At 44.2% G+C, this 19,129-nt stretch overlaps 1 protein-coding gene across 1 annotated transcript; it reads left to right on the forward strand.

Annotated features, from left to right (window-relative positions):
• The first annotated feature begins 632 nt into the window (after window positions 1-632).
• On the forward strand, window positions 633-11,207 carry LOC119978030 (pepsin A-like). Its single transcript, XM_038819355.1, has 9 exons — window positions 633-722; window positions 822-975; window positions 2,817-2,934; window positions 4,958-5,076; window positions 5,871-6,070; window positions 8,339-8,458; window positions 9,480-9,624; window positions 10,311-10,409; window positions 10,510-11,207. The coding sequence occupies exons 1-9, from the start codon at window positions 667-669 to the stop codon at window positions 10,642-10,644; spliced, it is 1,146 nt and encodes a 381-aa protein (XP_038675283.1). The 5' UTR covers window positions 633-666; the 3' UTR covers window positions 10,645-11,207.
• Window positions 11,208-19,129: the final 7,922 nt, after the last annotated feature.

Here is a 19,129-nt window from a genome sequence, read left to right on the forward strand (position 1 = left end):
AAGTCCTGGTCTGGGGCTTTCCAAACCAGAATGCAATGACTCTAAAGTAACATTTCTGCCACTAAACCAAGATCCACACGAGGCAGAAGAGTGTATTTCGAAATATCAAATGGAAAATGTATCTTTCTGGAGTCAAATAACTTTTCTAAGTGAGCAGAGCATCACTCTTGCAGCTGATGATGTCAATTAAGACCCTCAATTAAAGTATAAGAAAGAAGTACCCTCCAGGAAATTCACCATCGGACAGGCTTCAACCTCCAAAGTTAAATGCTATACTGGCGTGAAACCTGTTAACTTACTCTCTGGCGCACTTGTGACATTGATATTTTGTGATTCTGATATGATTGTTTTTTTGCCCGATTTGCAGGTATATTTATGATTGTTTTATCAGTCACAAGGTTTTAATCATACAACACTTAACATTATTTGTTACAATCCAAATGCTCTCAATAACTGACTACGTAAATTGAAGATTGTCCTTAATTAACGAGATTACACTTGAGATAAACTAATCTTGAGGACATTAAAATTTCCATCTCACGTTGACTGATCGTATCTGAGTCCTCGTGACAATGGAATGGTTTGGTCAGAGTGGCTATAAATGCTGCAGCTCAGACCCCAAAACTTTAGGTTCTGAAGAGTCTCTGAACCAACCCAACTGGCAAGATGAAGTGGCTGATCATCACCCTCGCGTGCATTCAGCTCTCTGAATGTCTGTTCAGGTAGGAAATCATCACAGGGCGAGAGAGGGAAAAAAATCATTTGTCATCAAGCAATAGTAAAAGCTGATGAAGCGTCTAACTTACTTTATTTCTCTGCAGAATGCCCTTGTTTAAGGGCAAATCTGCTCGGGATGTTCTGCAGGAGAAAGGCTTGCTGGAAGACTTCCTGAAGAAACACCCATATGATCCCAGCTCAAAGTTTGAAGGACCTTTATCCCTGGCTACATATGAACCGATGACGAACTACCTGGATGTAAGTAACCTGTCAGTTTTCCAAACCAATAGGGAAAACTACATCTTAACTCACCTTCATTGAACTATCTGCTCATGTTTCAGGTTATTTCAGAACCAATCGTTCGTTCATGATAATAATTCAGTAGCATGGAAAACTGGGCTGGTGTACCATATGTTGTTCTCTTTAACTTGCGATCTTTAACAGCAAGTTTCAGTGGATGGGATTCAGATGTTCCAGCTTGGGCTGCTTATGGACGCTGGGAGTCACTTGGGCAAATGTGGATTAAGTAAGGAAAGTTGCCAAGGAATTGTTCAACAGAAATCATGTGAAATGGGATGGCACAGTGCTGAACTGCTGCCTCATGGCGCTGTGGTCTTGGGTTCGATCCCAGCTCCGGACCACTGTCTGTGCAGAGTTTGCACATTCTCCCCGTGTCTGCCTAGGACTCATTCCCATAACCCAAAGATTTTCAAGGTAGGGAGTTTGGACATGATACATTTCTCATTAATTGAGAAATCTTTTTTTCAAAATCACGTGAAAGAAATTTGATGACATTGTTTGATGAGGTAGCTGTGCGGGTTGATCAGGGTAACGTGGTTGATGCGGTGTTCATGGACTTCCAAAAGGCATTTGCTAAAATGTCACATTATTGGATTGTCAGCAAAGTTGAAGCCCGTGGAATAAAAGGGTCAGTGGCAGCAAAGATACAAGGATGGCTGACTGACTGGTAACAGGGAGCACTGGCCAATGGTCATTCTCAGAGTGAAGGAGAGTGTATGGATGTTTACACCATGAGTCGGGTTTAGCTCCATGGCTTTTCTTGACCTAGTTTAATGACTTGGATGTGGCAGAGAACAATTTCAAAATCTGCAAGCACCATAAAATCTGGAAGTATTGCAAACTGTGAGAATATTATTGAGAATCATCAAGGTGACGTAAAAAGGTTTGTGTCTTAGGTGAACACGTGGCATTTCAAATTTAATGTAACAGGTGTGAACTTTATGAATAGGGGCATAGAGGATAAGGCAAGGGAATTATAATGAATCTTTACAAAATACTGATTCGGCATCAACTGGAGCTTGTGTCCAATTCTGAGCACCACAATTTAGAAGGAGGTGTTTAGGAGCATAACTGAGAGCGGGTTTCCAAATCTTGAGGGGCCTGGACTGAATAGATAGAGAAATAATGCTCCCATCGGCAGAATTTTCAAGGACGAGTGGTCACTGACTTCAGGTGATTGGCAAAAGAGCCGATCGTAACCTGCAGGAAAACCATTTGCACACAGCAAGTGGTTAGGATCAGGAATGTCCTGACGGAAAGGGTGGTGATTTCTGAGCCAATTGCAGCTTCGAAAAGAAAGTTGGGCAATTATCGGACGAGAACATATTTTCTGGGCTTGGGTGATGTGGGACCAGCTGGGTTGCTGTTGCAGAGAGCCAGGAGGGCAGGGTGGGCCGAATGGCCTCCTCTGTGCTGCAACCATTCTTTGATTCTATGAAAAACTGGTGATGACATCAGTGAATGGTTTAGACCAGCAGTTGAATGTTCTGATTCATCGTGGGATGTTCCTGGTGATTTCCACTCGATCCAGCTGCCTGCCTCATAAATGATGATGGCTTACAGGGGGCCAATATTTCTGGGTACCCTGAATGAGCAAGGCTTATGGGTGGAGTTGTGACAGCGCTGGCAATGCTGTTAGCACCAGTTGGAGTTGAGATGAAACATATGATGTGATTGGAAAAGGAGGGTTAGGGAGATTGAGATTTTCCAATGAATCTTGAGGAATCTAAGCCTAATAACACTGATACGCTGATACATTTCCAGTTGATGTATTTTGGTCTTTTCCTTTTTTCTGACAGATGTCATATTATGGAAGCATCAGCATTGGGAGCCCACCACAGAGTTTCACTGTCATCTTTGACACTGGCTCATCCAACCTTTGGGTCCCATCAGTTTCCTGCAATGCAGCATCCTGCAGTAAGTATACATTATCCTGCTCTGCAACATGCTTCCCTCTGTGACATTTCTTCTCGCAAATATCAGTTGGTAATTTAAAGTAATTTGGACATCTTGAATTCTCCCACTCTGTACCCGAACAGGCGCTGGAATATGTCGACTAGGGACTTTTCACAGTAACTTAATAGCGATGTCAGCCTACTTGTGACAATAAAAGATTATTATTATTATTTTTGTGTTACAGAATAGGGAGGGAGTCATTTTCCCAGAATAATCACAGTTGAAAAGCACGTTCTGTAAGATTAGATGAAACTAGAATTTTGCTTTGTTATCTGGATTAGGTGGATTGGCCATGCTAAATTGCCCGTAGTGTCCTAATAAAAAGTAAGGTTAAGGGGGGGGGTTGTTGGGTTACGGGTATAGGGTGGATACGTGGGTTGAGTAGGGTGATTATGGCTCGGCACGACATTGAGGGCCGAAGGGCCTGTTCAGTGCTGTACTGTTCTATGTTCTATGTTCTATGTTCTATCTCTGAGCTTGGAGAGAATTGAATCAGAGCTTTGATTTCTCAGACCTTTTCGCTGCGGTTCTTTGTCTTCCTCTGGATGTGGGTAAATCTTCGGATGAATTTACCCTCAAAAAAAAATGAGCATCAGTGTAAAATAATATCCAGTTCACACTCCTGGATAGGATGGTTCCAGGTAAACATAACGGAGAGTGGAGGCCTTGAGCAGGTTGGAAACCTGGAAGAATTCAGAAAGATGCTTAGCGATCATTCAGCTTCTTCAGTAAACTAAACGAATCACAAGTTTATAGAGAACGTTCATTCTCCTTAACACTGTCCGAGAGTCATCGGGCTGAATATTGCGGCCATTCCTGTTGGCCGATCTTCCAGTTCCTCCAATGGAGAATCCTCGCGGCCTGTTCACCGTCAGCGGAGAGTTTGATCCACACAAAACGTCAGAGACATCAGCAGGGCAGGAAGATCCCGTAGGAGGCCCATCATACCGTGGGAGGGGGGAGGCTGGAATATCCTACCAATAGTGTCATCATTGCCGAGAAGGAGCCCATTCAGCCCATTGGGTCCATTCCTCACTGCGGAGCTATTTGCTCAGCGCCATTCCCTGCCTCTATCCCGTAGCACTGCTAGTTTATTTCCTCAAGTTTACCCAATTTGCTTTTAAAATCATTGAATATTTATACGTCCACCAGCGAGCTCCAGGTCACTGCCACCTGCTGCACTAAAATAATACCTCCCTGCACCATTATCCAAACCCATAAATCTATGTTCTTGGGTCTTGAACGATCAGTGAGTGGGAACCACTTTTTTTTGTCTACCTTATCTAACCTGTTTTAATTTTAATCTTCTACACCTCTGTAAAATGTGCCATCAATCTCCTTTTCTCCACCGTAACCTAGTAGCTAAAATCCCTCAGCTCTGCAACCAGTCTGGTGTGGAGTTTAATTTGATTCAGTTTAAACCTATCCGAAGCATAGGCCAAGAAGAGGGCCTCTTCCAGTCCAGTGTGAGATATCTCCATTTGCTGATGTACACACATCACCATGCACACATACACACACGCAAACGCACAGACACATCCAGCTCATGCAAACATGAACATAGCTTTCTGATGTTACTCACATTCTCAGGAGCTCCTCCATGCAAAAGGAACTAGTAACACTGTCAGAGGCAAGCGGAAATAGGTTGAAACTCTTGTTAAAATGGAAACCTTTTGAAATGTGAAGTAAGAGATGATTTTTTGTGCAAAACTAAGTGTGGTACACCATGGTATTGCATTGGATGGCATTGTATTGTATTGTGCATGCCTGGGCTTGTCCAGGCTGGCTCCGCCTGTGGCTCCTCCCCTCGGGCTTATGTATAAAGGTGGAAAGTCTCCGCCTCCAACCCAGTTTGGGTCCAGAGGCAGGAGGTTTGCTGTTTAGTGTATCAAAGCCTCAGTTACGTTCATCACTCGTCGTGTGTTATTGATGGTGTATCACTAAGTTCCTACATTAACTTCAAGAAATGAATGTTCCATTGCAGCGAAGCATCGCAGATTCAACCCCAGCAGATCTTCAACCTACACTTCAAACAACCAGGGTGTATCTATCCAGTATGGTACAGGCGCCATGGATGGAATACTGGGATATGACACTGTCAGAGTAAGTAGACTGTAACCTTTATCAAATAAAGTAAATCACACAACAGTGATCATTGAGATTGGAGGTTTAATCTTCCAGATAAAGATAAAAGTATTTGATGTAAATGCTCCCTTCATTCAGCCATTGAAATCGACTCACAGCCTTGTGTCTATTTGTGTTGAGTGTGGGATATTATCTCTATTTGTTGTCTACCTGAGCTCAGTGGTGTCATTCTGTGTCTGAGCTTGTGAGTTCAAACGCATTTGTGCAGATAATCCATGTTGAGAGTGCCGCAGTGTGACAGGAACCCCGTCAGGGGGGTGCAAATATTCCCAGACTACTATTCAATGAAGAAGGCATGTCTTCTTTCCGTTTCTTTTCCAAAATTTGTCCATGAGCCAGGATTGGTTCAATTCCGGCTTGGGTCACTGTCTGTGCGGAGTCTGCACATCCCCCCCGTGTGTGCGTGGGTTTCCTCCGGGTGCTCCGGTATCCTCCCACAGTCCAAAGATGTGCAGGTTAGGTGGATTGGCCATGATAAATTGCCCTTAGTGTCCAAAATTGCCCTTAGTGTTGGGTGGGGTTACTGGGTTATGGGGATAGGGTGGAGGTGTTGACCTTGGGTAGGGTGCTCTTTCCAAGAGCCGGTGCAGATTCGATGGGCCGAATGGCCTCCTTCTGCACTGTAAATTCTATGATATGATTGCTGAAGATAACGTTTCATTGGCCATCTATCCCATTGGTGCTCACAATTGGCTTGCAATTCATAGGACAACGTTCTGCTTAATCCCTCATGGTTTGTTACTTGTTTTTAGATTTCAAACATGGTGATCAGTAGTCAGGAATTTGGTCTGGCTACAAGTGAACCTGGTGGTTTCTTCGCCCACGTGAATTTTGATGGCATTCTCGGCATGGGCTATCAATCTCTTGCAGCATCGGGGGCCACAACCGTATTTCATAACATGATGACGCAAAACCTGGTGGAGCAGCCTCTCTTCTCCGTCTACCTAACGAGGTAAACATCTTTTCTGCACCTCATTTCCCTGAGTGAAGCACAAACTGCTTATTTTGGTTTAATCGAAACATCGCCTTGCCTTCGTTGTTCAAATTTCTGCCTTTCAGACAGAAAGGTGTGGGTTCAATTTTAATGTGAAATAGAGCAGATTATGCACATCAATAGTTACGTGTGGCATTGTCCCCACAGTATCGTGTGCAATGTTGGTCCCCATGTCTCAGGACACATGTACTTTTATGGGAGGCAGTAGATCAAAGGGTCACTGGATCGGTCCCTGGGTGAGAGGACTACCCTCTGATAAGATGCTCAGTGGATTTGGTTTATATTCTCTGGAGTTTGCAAGGATTAGAGGTGACCGCTGCAGTGTTCAAATGGTTTGGCGTTTGATTAGGTGTCTCAGTTGAATGTTCACAGTGTGCGATTAATTAAGCTTAGGTGAGGTAACTTGAAAAGGGAGAGACTGCACTGCATCTTTCAATCGTTGTAAATAAACCTTATCCTCAACACGTCGACAATAGTGTGTCATCTCTGCGTATCTCCAAGGCATGAAATACAACAGTCTTAGTGAAACATTCAGGATTCTGAAGGGGTTCGACAGGATAGATCCTGAGAGGTGTTTTTTTTGGCTGTGCAATTTGGAATACAGGGACACACAGTCTCAGGGTAAGCAGGCAAGCAGCCAATCACTGAGGCAGCCAAGGTGTGTTCTGAGGCATGGGGAAGGTGGGGGGTGGGGGGAGGTGGCAGGATTGTGATATTGAATGGATGGGTTTCTCCCTCGGAAACCCACCCTCCAAACCCAGACTTTTGGGAGGGCAGATCCTCGGGTGAGAATCCTGCCCTTTTACCTATCAAGGCACCTAAGTGGCCACTCAATAGCCTCTTAAGGGACATTTTCAGCCCAGCCTCAATTTTTAGTCTGACGGGAGCAGGTGTGACTGGATGGGAACATGACAATAAAACCTTTCCCCATCTTGGTTGGGGTGGGGGTGTGGTGAATGTATTATATTGAATAAATTGATGGTCGCATGACACACAGGACTTATCCCCCTGGCTGACCCCAGGACACTGTGATCACGTCCCTCTTGAACCTTGAGGGTGTCCACTACCCTCCCAACCCCAGGATCCTGGAACTGACTTTGCAATAGTTTTGGCACTCAGTGTCAGGCAGGGCGCTGAAATACCTCTTCTGTCCACTGCGGCGCTGTGCCTGGCTAAAACCTCTGACGGGTGGGACTTCCTTCTAAGTGTGGACAAGTCCCGCCCACTGCCAATCAGCGCTCAAGTGAGCGTTAAATGCCAGTGCAAGTTCGAGAGTTGACGTTTGCAGGTTAGATGCTGAATCTCAGGACGGTGAGCGGCGATCACTCTCCATCCTTCAAACCCTTCACTCAGGACATTTTGATTCTGTGGCATTCTCTACCCCAGAGGAGCAGATGCTTCATCGTTCACTGAACACTGACATAGACACGATTTAGATTGTCCAGGGAGTCGAGGGATACGGGAATCAGGCAGGAAAATGAAATCCATGGTACCTTTCCACTGAGCTCCATCGGCGTATCTGTGGGATCCTGCTCTGTACAGATTGCCAGCCACATTTGCTGGCATGGCAACGTTAAATACAGTTCAAAAGTATGAATTGGTTGAGAAGAACATAAGGCCATCCTGAGGATTTGAAAGACATTAGATCAATCCTAGTGCTTTCTCTCAAAGTGATTTGGTTCTAAACTTTGAATCTGTTGAGTGGTAAAATCAACCAAATTCAGAATTCAAACCGATAAACAAAGTCAGATTATGTTCTGCATGATGCATTTAATGGAACAGTTGCTGAGTTTGAATTTATTATCCTGAATTTATTATTAATATTTATGGCAATAGAGGGGCAGCACGGTGGAGCAGTGGTTAGCACTGCTGCCTCAATATGCCGAGGACCCGGGTTCCATCCCGGCCCCAGTCACTGTCCTTGTGGTGTTAGCACATTCTCCCCGTGTCTGCATAGCTCTGAACCCCACAACCCAAATCGATGGGCGGGGTAGGTGGATTGGACACGCTAAATTTCCCCTTCTTTGGAAAAAAAAATTGGGTACTCTAAATTAATTTTTTTTAAATTATGGCAATGGTTCAGTCGGTGTCTTTTTGTTGCTTATTAAGGAAGTTGATTATTTTACATACGATATCCAATAGGCAGTCATATCACTAAATACAAAACCGCGAAACCACAAAACTGTCAATTGCTGAGCTTTTTAATAATTCTCTTCTGTTTCACAGACAGAATGGTGGGTACGGAAGTGAAATTGTGTTTGGCGGTATTGACTCGAGCCACTACACAGGACAAATTCACTGGGTCCCTGTCACTCGTGAGGCCTACTGGCAAATCAACATTGACCGGTAAGTGATTACCCTCGTCCACAACTGGGATGGATATTTTCTGCTTCTCCACTGAAGTCCGAGATGATGATTTTACCAAACTATATTGAAACATATGGGCCTGGATTCTTTGCGTCTTGATGCTGGAACAGTGAACCTTGAAGGCCCGAGAATCGTGGGTGATCAAAGACTCGCTTTGTGCCAGACGTCGATTCCGACCCATGCTCTGGCCCCTCGCAGGCGGCCATATCGAAGTCTGTGCCCCCCACCGGCAGATCCATGTAAAGTGGTCATTTGCATGGATTTCTATATCATTAGCGGCTTGGACACTTCATGTTCCACCCTTGGCGATGCTCTGCCCCTTAGACAGGAGTCTCGTGGGACTGAGGTAGTGCAAGTATTTACAAGAGGGGACTGGGCGCCATGGGTACGGATGGGGTGCGGGAGGCTAGGTAAGCAGTGAAGATCCCACAAAGAATGTCAGGCCCGTCCCAGGGGCAGTCGCGGCAAATGTCTTGGTGCCAAGTCCGTAGACTTGGGGTGACCCCTTGGGATCGGGGGTGGTCTGGCTCAGATCGCCATTGCCGTAGGATGTGATTTAATGAATGGCCTTTGGAACCCTCCCTGGTTCTCTGCACCTGTCAGGGCAGAGGCCTCACCTGAGAACCCCGCCCCTCAGGATCACCAGCTGTCTCCTCCTGGAGAGCTTTTCAATGGTTTCAACACCTTTGGGCCAGGATTTGGTCTTAAATCGTGCCAGCAGAGTGCGGGCCCATTTGCATTTCCTGACCCATTCACTGAATTGGGCCCCCAACAGAAGTGCAAGTCGCACACTCTCGGTCCCGGTGACAACACATCGTCTCCCAAACGGAGAATTCTGGCCACGAGCTACAAGCAAAGTTCTCAGTTAAATCAGCATTAATGGAAGGTATGATTGTCTCGGCTAACAAAGAAAATCAACTTGGTATTACATGTTCATTTGCCTTACACGTGAGGCAGTTTCAGGTCTTTGACTCACTCTTCATGTATTTTTCTTCCTCAGAGTGACCATCAATGGTCAGGTTGTGGCCTGCGATGGAGGGTGTGCTGCCATTGTTGATACTGGCACTTCTCTTCTTGTGGGTTCCAGTTATGGCATCTCCGCCATTAATCAGGGGATTGGAGCAACCGAAAGTTACTATGGCATGGTAAACCCCTGTTTCAACAATGGCTGCGGCGTCGGAGTGTCGGACTGTGCACCGATGAGTGATTGCTAATGCAGCTTGTAGCAGACCATTTAACTTATTATAAAGTACAAATAGTTACAATTATAAAAATATTGCAAATTGTCACGGAATTTTCTCCATCAAAATGCCCTCAGCCTCTTGCTGGATGGGGGGAGTGTGCGGGTAGGAAAGGAGAGGTGGAGGGTGTGAGTGAGAGCACGGAGTGGTGTTCAATTCAATTCCATAAATATCAGGCAGTCACTCCAGCCTGGACGCCCAGCCCCAGAAATATCCGGAAATGAATCACCACTTGTAACAAAATTAAGGTGAAGAGTCTTTCCATTTTGGAACCTTCTCATTGAAGGGCAAATATTTGTGCTGAAATAGTGTCAGAAAAATAAGTGCATAATCCTATAACTGCTTTACCAGTGAGGTGATACTGATGTTTAGAAATGTTTTGAGGTGAGGTTGCCAAATGGTAATTAAATATACCCTGGGGAATTCCAAATCTTCTCTTCAACCACTTTATGTAACCTGCTTGTGTATTTGAATGTCACCTCCTATTAAGTTGAGTTATGGTCAGTTGGTAATGCTATTGCACCGCAAATGATTTATTGTCAATCCATATACTGACACAATGACTAAGTACTTTTTCTATTTTCCTGCAGTCCTCAATAGACTGTAACAACATGGGCAGCATGCCCGATGTGGTCTTCACAATCAATGGAATGGACTTCCCTCTTTCCCCACAAGTCTATACATTGCAGGTATGATATTGGACAGCAATAGGCTGCGAGAATACACTCAAAATGTCATCAGCTGCAATGGAATATTTGTTAAATTTAATCATTCTCCCTTTCCTTACAGAACTCCTACTCCTGTTCCAGTGGATTTAGTGGAGGTGGTGGAGGCCTTTGGATTCTGGGAGACGTGTTCATTGGAGGATATTACACCATTTTCGACCATGGGAACAACCGCGTGGGCTTGGCTCAGGCTGCCTAAGTTCTTTATTCCTGTTCTCGTTAAAAGCACACCCCGATTTGCATTTGGAACCGTCACATAGTTCCCCAGTGCAGCTGGACAGTATAATTGAGCAAATCACCATCTCCAGAATGGCTATAAACAAAGGCGGACCATTGGCTACTTGGCTGTGGTTTGTGCACAGCAGCACATTGCACCGCGTCAATGCTGAAAAGCAATGAAAATAGAAGTAAGAACTCAAGAAATGCCTTGTCAGGGTGGGCTTCTAAAGGAACAGGTTAAGAACAGGTTCTGGATTGGAAATGAGAATGTTAATTTGGTCTAATTCTATTCCCTCTCTCATTGTGAAACCCTTTTACTCAGCTCTTTCCTGATTCTGACTTTTAGCTGTGATATATTCTTGGTTCAATGATTCACTCCAGAGACACACACATTTCTGCTGAAGGTGGATGAACTCTGCAGTGAAACCCGATTTGATGTAAATGTGATCCTAACATCACACAGCAGCCTTTTCTGTCCTTTGGAATCACTTCATTATAATAGTTCTTAAAATTGCTCAATAAAATATAATTATGAAATTCGCACTCCCAGTTTTCCTGTTTCATGTTCTTTATCCTGTGATATCTGTGTGTGGGTAGAGATTGTATTAATTTCACATTTGAATTGTCCTGTGAGAGGATCAACTCATTTCAAATACAAAGTCACTGTTGAATAATATTTACAGGGGTTTGGACATGGCCTGATGAAGTCTCATTCTGGTCTATTTATGTCTCAGAATAATCCGAATACAAGTCCCCGTTGTTTCAGATGTTGGATCTATGTCCATTTCAGATTGAACTTTAGTGACCCTGCTCCACATATTCTAAAATGGCTAACGTTTCCCAAGGTTCTGGGAAACAATTGCCCATAACTTCAGGTCAGTAACAATGGGACAGTTTTGTCTGTGTCCTTAATAAAAGTTATCCACGTGGATTTGATCAGTTCTAGAACACTAATTTCCTGTTTCCCAAAGTCAGTTTCAACTTTCTCCAGGGGATGTATGGCATCCAGAAACAGGGCAGGCAACAGGTAGGCTGATCGTCCAATCACATTGAAGAATTGTCACAGACAGCAATGCAGGAAGTAAAAAGTAGGAAATATAACTGTGGAAGGGAAGTTAATTTTTTCCACGACAATAACTCACATTTAAACCAATACAGAAAGCAAACTACCAATTCGGAGATGTTTATTGGGTTAAAGGAGAATCAAAAGTACCAGAACATTAATTTCTAAAATATTTTATTAAAAAGCAGCAACTCCTTTGCATTGAGCTGCCTATATAATCTGTTTTCAATGCCAGCGATGTTGTTAAATAAGAACATTACTCATAGTCGGATAGTCAACCCTTCAAGACCTCTCCACAATTCAATGCGATTTAAGCTGACTTGACTGCGGCCTCAACCCCACGTCCCTGCCTGTCCACCACTCATAACACTGGACAACCTCGTATTTCATAAATCTCTTTAACTCGGCCTTGATAATCAGAGAATCATAGAATCCTTGCAGTGCAGAATGAAGCCATTAAGCCCATTGAGAGTGCACCGACACTCTGAAAGAGCACCCTCCCTTGGCCAACTACCCCCTCTCCCCCCCACCCTTCCTGTCCATCCCCGTAACCACACCTAACCTTTGGGCACCTTTGCATGGCCGATTAACCTAACCTGGAGATCTTTGGATTGTGGTAGGAAACCGGAACACCCAGAGGAAATCCACTCAGAATGTGCAAATTCCAACAGACTAGGCAGGAATTGAACCTGGGTCCCTGGTGCCGCTAGGCAGTGGTGCTAACCACTTTGCCAGCGTAACACTGGCTCAATTATACTTAATTATACAGCCTCTGGAGTAACCAACCCTCTGAGAGAAACTAATTCTTGCTCATCTCTCTCTTAAATGGAGGATTCTATTTTTTGAAACTGCACCCCATTGTTCTGGATTCCTCCAAGATGGGAAGTATTTTACCAACATCTACCCAGTCGGGCCCTATCAGAATCTCAAACATAAGATCACCTCTCATTCTTCTAAACATCGACAAATATCGGCCCAACCTGCTCAACCTTTCCACCCATTCATCTCAGGAATCAATCTATTGAACCCCTAGGTGGGGTTACTGGGTTATGGGGATAGTGTGGAGGTGTGGGCTGAAGTAGGGTGCTCTTTCCAAGGGCTGGTGCAGACTCAATAGGCCAAATGGCCTCCTTTGGCACTGTGAATTCTTTGATTCTATTATCCTATGAATCATCTCTGAACTGCCTCCAATGCAAATATATCCTGACTTAAATACCAACATTGTGCACAATACTCTCGGCCTATGACAATCTACACCATTCAAAACTACCTTACTCTTAATTCAACAAGGCTTACCTGTTCCATCAGCCTTTACCATGAGAATAGTGAGGAACAAATAGAAGTTCACGACAAATCAATGATGTTTAATGAATCCATCTGTGAAAGAGCAACACCACAGCCTAAGATTCCTGACAGAATGAATAGCAAGCACCGACTGCTTTTTGAAAGGGCGCCCAGATCTCAGAATAAAGTTCCAGACGCCTCCCAAATCGTTAGAAAGACCTCCACCCCCACAACTGCTGGCAAGTGACCACCTCATTCGCCCCCCTGCCTCAGCTCCTCTACTGAGCCCCCCCCCCCTCACGCCACTCCACTGGACACCCCCCTCAGTCCTCCCCCTCAGACCCAACCCCTTGGCAGTGCCAACCTGGTGCCTTGGACTTCAAGGGGTGATAGCCCATTATCTTGTTAAACCATACCGGCCATTGTTCTGTTTTTAAATCAATCGCTTATGGGATGTGGGTGTCGCCGGCTGGGCCAGCATTTATTGCCCATCCCCGAGGGCAATTAAAAGTCACCCACATTGCTGTGGGTTGGGAGTCTGGAGTCACATATAGGCCAGACCAGGTAAGGATGACAGATTTCCTTCCTGAAAGGATATTATTGAACTAGATGGGTGTGGTAGTCAGTTTTAGAGGTATTACGGTACCCAGGTTGAGGCTGTAAGACCATTGGTGTGGGAGGTACCTGACCCAGCAATATCATTGGTGAAGCCTGCCTGCTGGTTCCGCTCAGTAAGGCGGAGTATAAGAGTCTGTGTCTCCCCAGCTGCTGCATTCTGTACCTGCGCTGCTGGGGGAAACATCTAATCCAATAAAGCCTTCAACTGTACTCCAATCTCGCTTCGGGAGTTATTGATCGTGCATCAATGGTTTTTGTACGACAATCGACAATGGTCATCATTAGACTTTTAATTTCAGATTATTTTTGTTCAATTCAACCATCTGCCGCGGTGGGATTCGAACCCAGATCCACAGAACATTACAGTGTGTTTCTGTATTACTAGTCCAGGGACAATACTACTACGCCACTGCCTCCCCCACTTAAACTATCTCTGCTCTTTCCCAATTTTACCTATTTTTTAAAGAATTGAATAGACCTCCTCATCTGTACATTTTGACATACTCTCCTTTGTGACCGAATACTAATTATTTTATACATCTGGACATTAGTTTGTGCTGCAAGGTGCACAACAGGAACTCACCCAGGCTCCTTAGACAGCACCTCGCAAACCCAAGACCATCTGGAAGGACAAGGGCAGCGTACACATAGCAATCCCACCACTCACCATTCTGATTTGGAAATATATTGCCATTCCTTCACTGTCACTGGGCCAAAATCCTGAAACCCCCTCCGCAGGAGGGAGGGAGCCACTGATGCCCATACCCTGTGAATGAATTTTTAAAAACTGGGATATCAACAATGATTGGAGACCCGGACCCCTGTGGATGACTGTTTGATGAATAAAGCTCTGTGTTATCATAGAATTTACAGTGCAGAAGGAGGCCATTCGGCCCATCGAGTCTGCACCGGCTCTTGGAAAAAGCACCCTACCAGAGGTCAACACCTCCACCCTATCCCCATAACCCAGTAACCCCACCCAACACGAAGGGCAATTTTGAACACTAAGAGAAATTTATCATGGCCAATCCACCTACCCTGCACATCTTTCGACTGTGGGGGGAAACCGGAGCACCCGGAGGAAACCCACGCACACACTGGGAGGAAGTGCAGACTCCGCACAGACAGTGACCCAAGCCGGAATCGAACCTTGGACCCTGGAGCTGTGAACAATTATGCTATCCACAATGCTACCGTGCTGCCCGCCGGAAGGCATTTTGTGATACTGGACTATGATATAAATTATAGGTGGCCCCGTAACGACATTTGTGCTCCTATATTACTTTTGAATAGTTCTGATGAAACAAAAGGTAATCATTGGCTTAGATGTCTGTTCAGAAGAGGCAATTTGTAGAAATAGATAGTGTATACACAATGCTGTTAATATCAGAAAAGACAGAAAATGGCTGTTAGCTATTTTGTGATATTAATGACACAAAATGGCTGAACAAGCCACATTCGCTGTAAACTGTCTCATGAGACCCAGGCATGGGTATGTATAGAGAGTGTCCCAACAGCCGCTGGTAACAGCTTCACAGAACAAGACATGCAATGTATCCTTGATAAAGCTCAAGGTCTACAGCTGTAGACAGGACACATCATTATGTTAGTTTTGAATGACTTCCGTATGAAATTAGGAGCGGGTAAGACAACACCCGCTTTATCCATATATGTGACGATTGACTGCATGTAATAAGTGTGACGTGAATATAGTTGATTGATTGTATGTAAATGAGAATACAAACTAATTCCGTCCCTTGAATCTGTATATTAACCCGTGTGAGCTTTAGCTCAAGTGAGAGAAGGTGCTGTCACAGGCTGCGGAGTCTTCCCTCCCAGAATTCTGACATAATAAACTGCTTTTTTACTTATACTCACGCCTTTGTGTGAATATTTTCACCCCTAACACTCTGCATCTGAAATTTAGCAGCGGTTCATTTGTTGTAATGTTTTGGAATATTGAATTGCTTCCATTCTCGTCTGTCTGACAGGAAAACAGCAGCAGAGAATGAGGATTTCTCAACAGCATCTTCCAAACCGATGTTCTGCACCATCTAAAGGGAGAGGAGCAGTGGGCACGTGAATGGCACCATCTCCAATTGCCAACCCCCTCCCAACACCCCCACCAAAGTGGTCAATCCCTCCTAAGAATATCATTTCTGTATAATTCAATATTTACACTAGACGTTATCAAATCTAACTTGTCCAGCGAACAAACTAGAAGAACAATTATTCATTATACTAGCTCATGTAAGTGACACATATTTGATTACATTAAACTGCACATTCAAGAACAATTTTGGCGAGGTTTAACATTGAGACGGATCTAAGAGCATTGAAGGGAAAATATTGGAAGACAGAGAAAAAGACAAAACACATTTTGTATAATGTGTGCCAATGCAGATTTTATCGATACTGTACATGGCCAATGATCTCACCACCTAGTGGAAGGATTGCTGATAACAATATTCTTACAAAATTCCAAGCAAATATAAAAGACTTTTAAATTCCCTGCATCTTAATCCAGTTTTATTAACAAGTAAAATGCTTCTTTTCATATCAAAGCTGTGACATTGGTGCACCTCCTCATTGGGACAGACTCTCCAAGCCTGTACACGGTGAGTTGGATCTCCAGATTGGTGGGACATATGTTGCAAAATTGCACGAGGCAATAGTACACGAAGGGCTGCAGTTATGTCCTTTTAGGGAGTTTTCTGAAATTTTTCGTTGGAAGAGAGTGAACAGTTGATAGCATCTTGTATGCCCATCGGCACTGCATGAAGAACTCTAGCTTTCAACAATAACGTCTTGGAAATGACAGTTGACAATAAATAGAGAACAAATGTTAGGGAATTTCAACTTGTGTTAATGTCAATCGAGTCACAATCACTGCTGAAACAGATCCCTGAGCACAACCAGGTCGAGAAAAACATTGACGTGCCTCCAAAGCCTTGATCCAGGCATAGCAAGAACATTTCAAGGTTAACACACCACGTGATAATTGCACAGGAGATTGCTTGCAGGACTGAAACAGGTTATCTCAACCTTAAAGAATCAAATGTTACTGTCTCAATAGCGCAAAAGGCTAAACCTGATGCATTGTTTCATTCACCTGTTGTGTCAATACATTTTTCACCACTGTCTGACAGAAAGTGCAATAATATAACTTGGGGAAAATGGAGTTGGCAAAATGCAGGAACTATAAATTACCAACTTATGAAAGAAACAGCTTTTGTAAGAACAGGTTCTCCTACCATACCCAGCTCTGAACTATTCCTCTGCCGAGTCGGGTCAGGCACATAATGGATATGAAGTGGAGCAATAAATAGAAAGCTAAACATTATACATTGCTGAAGGGACAATGAGTTATCAAATTGTTATCAGTTGGTAGTTATGTGGATCAGTTGTCCTGAATGGAAAGATAAAGCTTCTTGAGGTTTTTGGGCAACAGAATAATATAAGATGGCCAATTGTAACCAAAGTAGATATAACCAAAGACATGAGCCAATCGGGAAACAGAGACAAAATGGCGTCTCAGTTCAGTTAGCGAGGTTGATGGGGATTTCCCAGAGTTCTTCAGTCTGGTTTTAATTACAGAAGAGAATGGACTTGTCCGATTCATCATCTTACAGCTTGTTGGATAGCTTTCTGATGGAACTTTATCTCTCAGAACAGCTTTCACTGTTATATTCAAATCAAACAATGAGATGCCACCCTTCTCACGTGACTTGTCCAAGTTCAAAGTGCATTTTCCAAAGAGAGGGCGTATTGTTGTTTGAACCTTGAGATGCACCCATCCTCGTTTGGACAAGGAGAATACAGCGAAATGGTGATTTGATGCATTCACATGTGTGTACAAATGTTGGATTTAAATGTGTCCTTTGCCCATGGTGAAACAGATTTTGTTGTTTGTTGATGGCCCCTGCTTAAACAAAGGGATGTGTGAATTCCCAGATGGCTGAGAAGGTCCACATATTTCAGTATTTAGTTGACTATGACAAGTGTCTAGAGTTCAAAATGCAAAAGGTCACATGGTAGTGGCCAGTTGGTTTGTGTGAAAAATTCTAAAGTAAGTGCCTGAATAGTTGTAAGAACAAAATATTTTTTTTGTTCCCATTTCTTTATTTTGCATTATTTTGGTTGGTGAATCCATAATCAGGGTGTGCATTTAAGCAGAAGATTCAAAGTTGAAGCAGCTGCTTGCCAGGTTTTCCCAGGTTCCCAGATTGTGTACTTTGGAAGGGAGAAGTCAGACACTTCGACATTGAGTGGATCTGAGGAACCAGCTTTGGAAGGGAGTCCATTCGATTGGTTAAATGGCAACCGGTGGGTTGGCCAGGGACAGTATTCTACCTGATAACTGTGGTGAATGTGATTCACACTATATATAGTTGCCAATATCACTCCATGTATATATGTTCGTTATCTACCCGTTGTAAGATCAATGCTGTATATAGTTGCCAATATAACCCCGTGTATATATGTTCACTATCCACCATTGTAAGTGCAGTTGCACTATCCAACCACCAGGGGGAGTCGCTCTAGGAGTACGCAAGAGTTTGTACTGGGCTCCTCCCTTGGCTCCACCCAGGACTCCTCCCCCTGGGACCGATGTATAAAGATCAGTGCCTTAGAGCCAGGCTGCCAGTTCATGGAGTTCTACGACGAATAGGCTGGCTCTGCTGTAAGTGTATTAAAGCCTCTGTTAAGATCCAACTACACGTGTTCGCTGAATTGATGGTTCCATCAATAACCGTGACTGGTTGATTCCTGCTTGATGCTTTCTGACAGAACCGAAGAGAAGTTTTTGGACTGTCTCTCTCTCTCTCTCTCTCTCTCTCACTCCCCCTCTCTCCTGTTTACTGAAGTGAAAGACTGCACTACTGTTCTGAAAGCAGTGAGTGCCTGACACACCCAAAGCTGAAATTATTCTGAGTTTGCAGAGAAAGTATAATAATAATCTTTATTGTCACAAGTAGGCTTACATTAACGCTGCAATGAAATTACTGTGAAAAGTCCCTAGTCGCTACACCCCGGTGCCTGTTTGGGTATACTTAGGGAGAATTCAGAATGTCCAATTCACCTAACAGCACGTCTTTCGGGGACTTCTGGGAGGAAACCGGAGCACCCGGAGGAAACCCACGCGGACACGGGGAGAACATGCAGACTCCACACAGACGGTGACCCAGTCTGGGAGTGCCGGCCATAGGAACCTCACCTCTTGGTTTTATCTGGCAAGTTTGTGGCACGGTAGCACAGTGGTTAGCACTATTGCTTCACAGCACCAGGGTCCCAGGTTCGATTCCCCGCCCTGGGTCACTGTCTGTGTAGATTTTCCACATTCTCCATGTGTCTGCATGGGTCTCACCCCCACAATGCTAAATTGCCCCTTAATTGGATAAAATTAATTGGTTACACTAAATTTATAAAAAAAATAAAAATAAAGAGTAGCATTGCCGGCCTCGCTGGACAGAGCGCCGGGAAGCTCACAGCAGTTCCC

Source organism: Scyliorhinus canicula, chromosome 15 (genome assembly GCF_902713615.1).
Source record: "Scyliorhinus canicula chromosome 15, sScyCan1.1, whole genome shotgun sequence".
Classification (NCBI taxonomy): Eukaryota; Metazoa; Chordata; class Chondrichthyes; order Carcharhiniformes; family Scyliorhinidae; genus Scyliorhinus; species Scyliorhinus canicula.

What these genes read in the sequence shown, in the direction of transcription:
- LOC119978030 (XM_038819355.1), top strand. Translation starts at nt 667, where the DNA reads ATGAAGTGGCTGATCATCACCCTCGCGTGCATTCAGCTCTCTGAATGT. An exon ending in CTGCAATGCAGCATCCTGCA is followed by an intron (nt 2,935 to 4,957) that starts GTAAGTATACAT and finishes GTTCCATTGCAG; the next exon opens with CGAAGCATCGCAGATTCAAC. An exon ending in CACAAGTCTATACATTGCAG is followed by an intron (nt 10,410 to 10,509) that starts GTATGATATTGG and finishes CTTTCCTTACAG; the next exon opens with AACTCCTACTCCTGTTCCAG.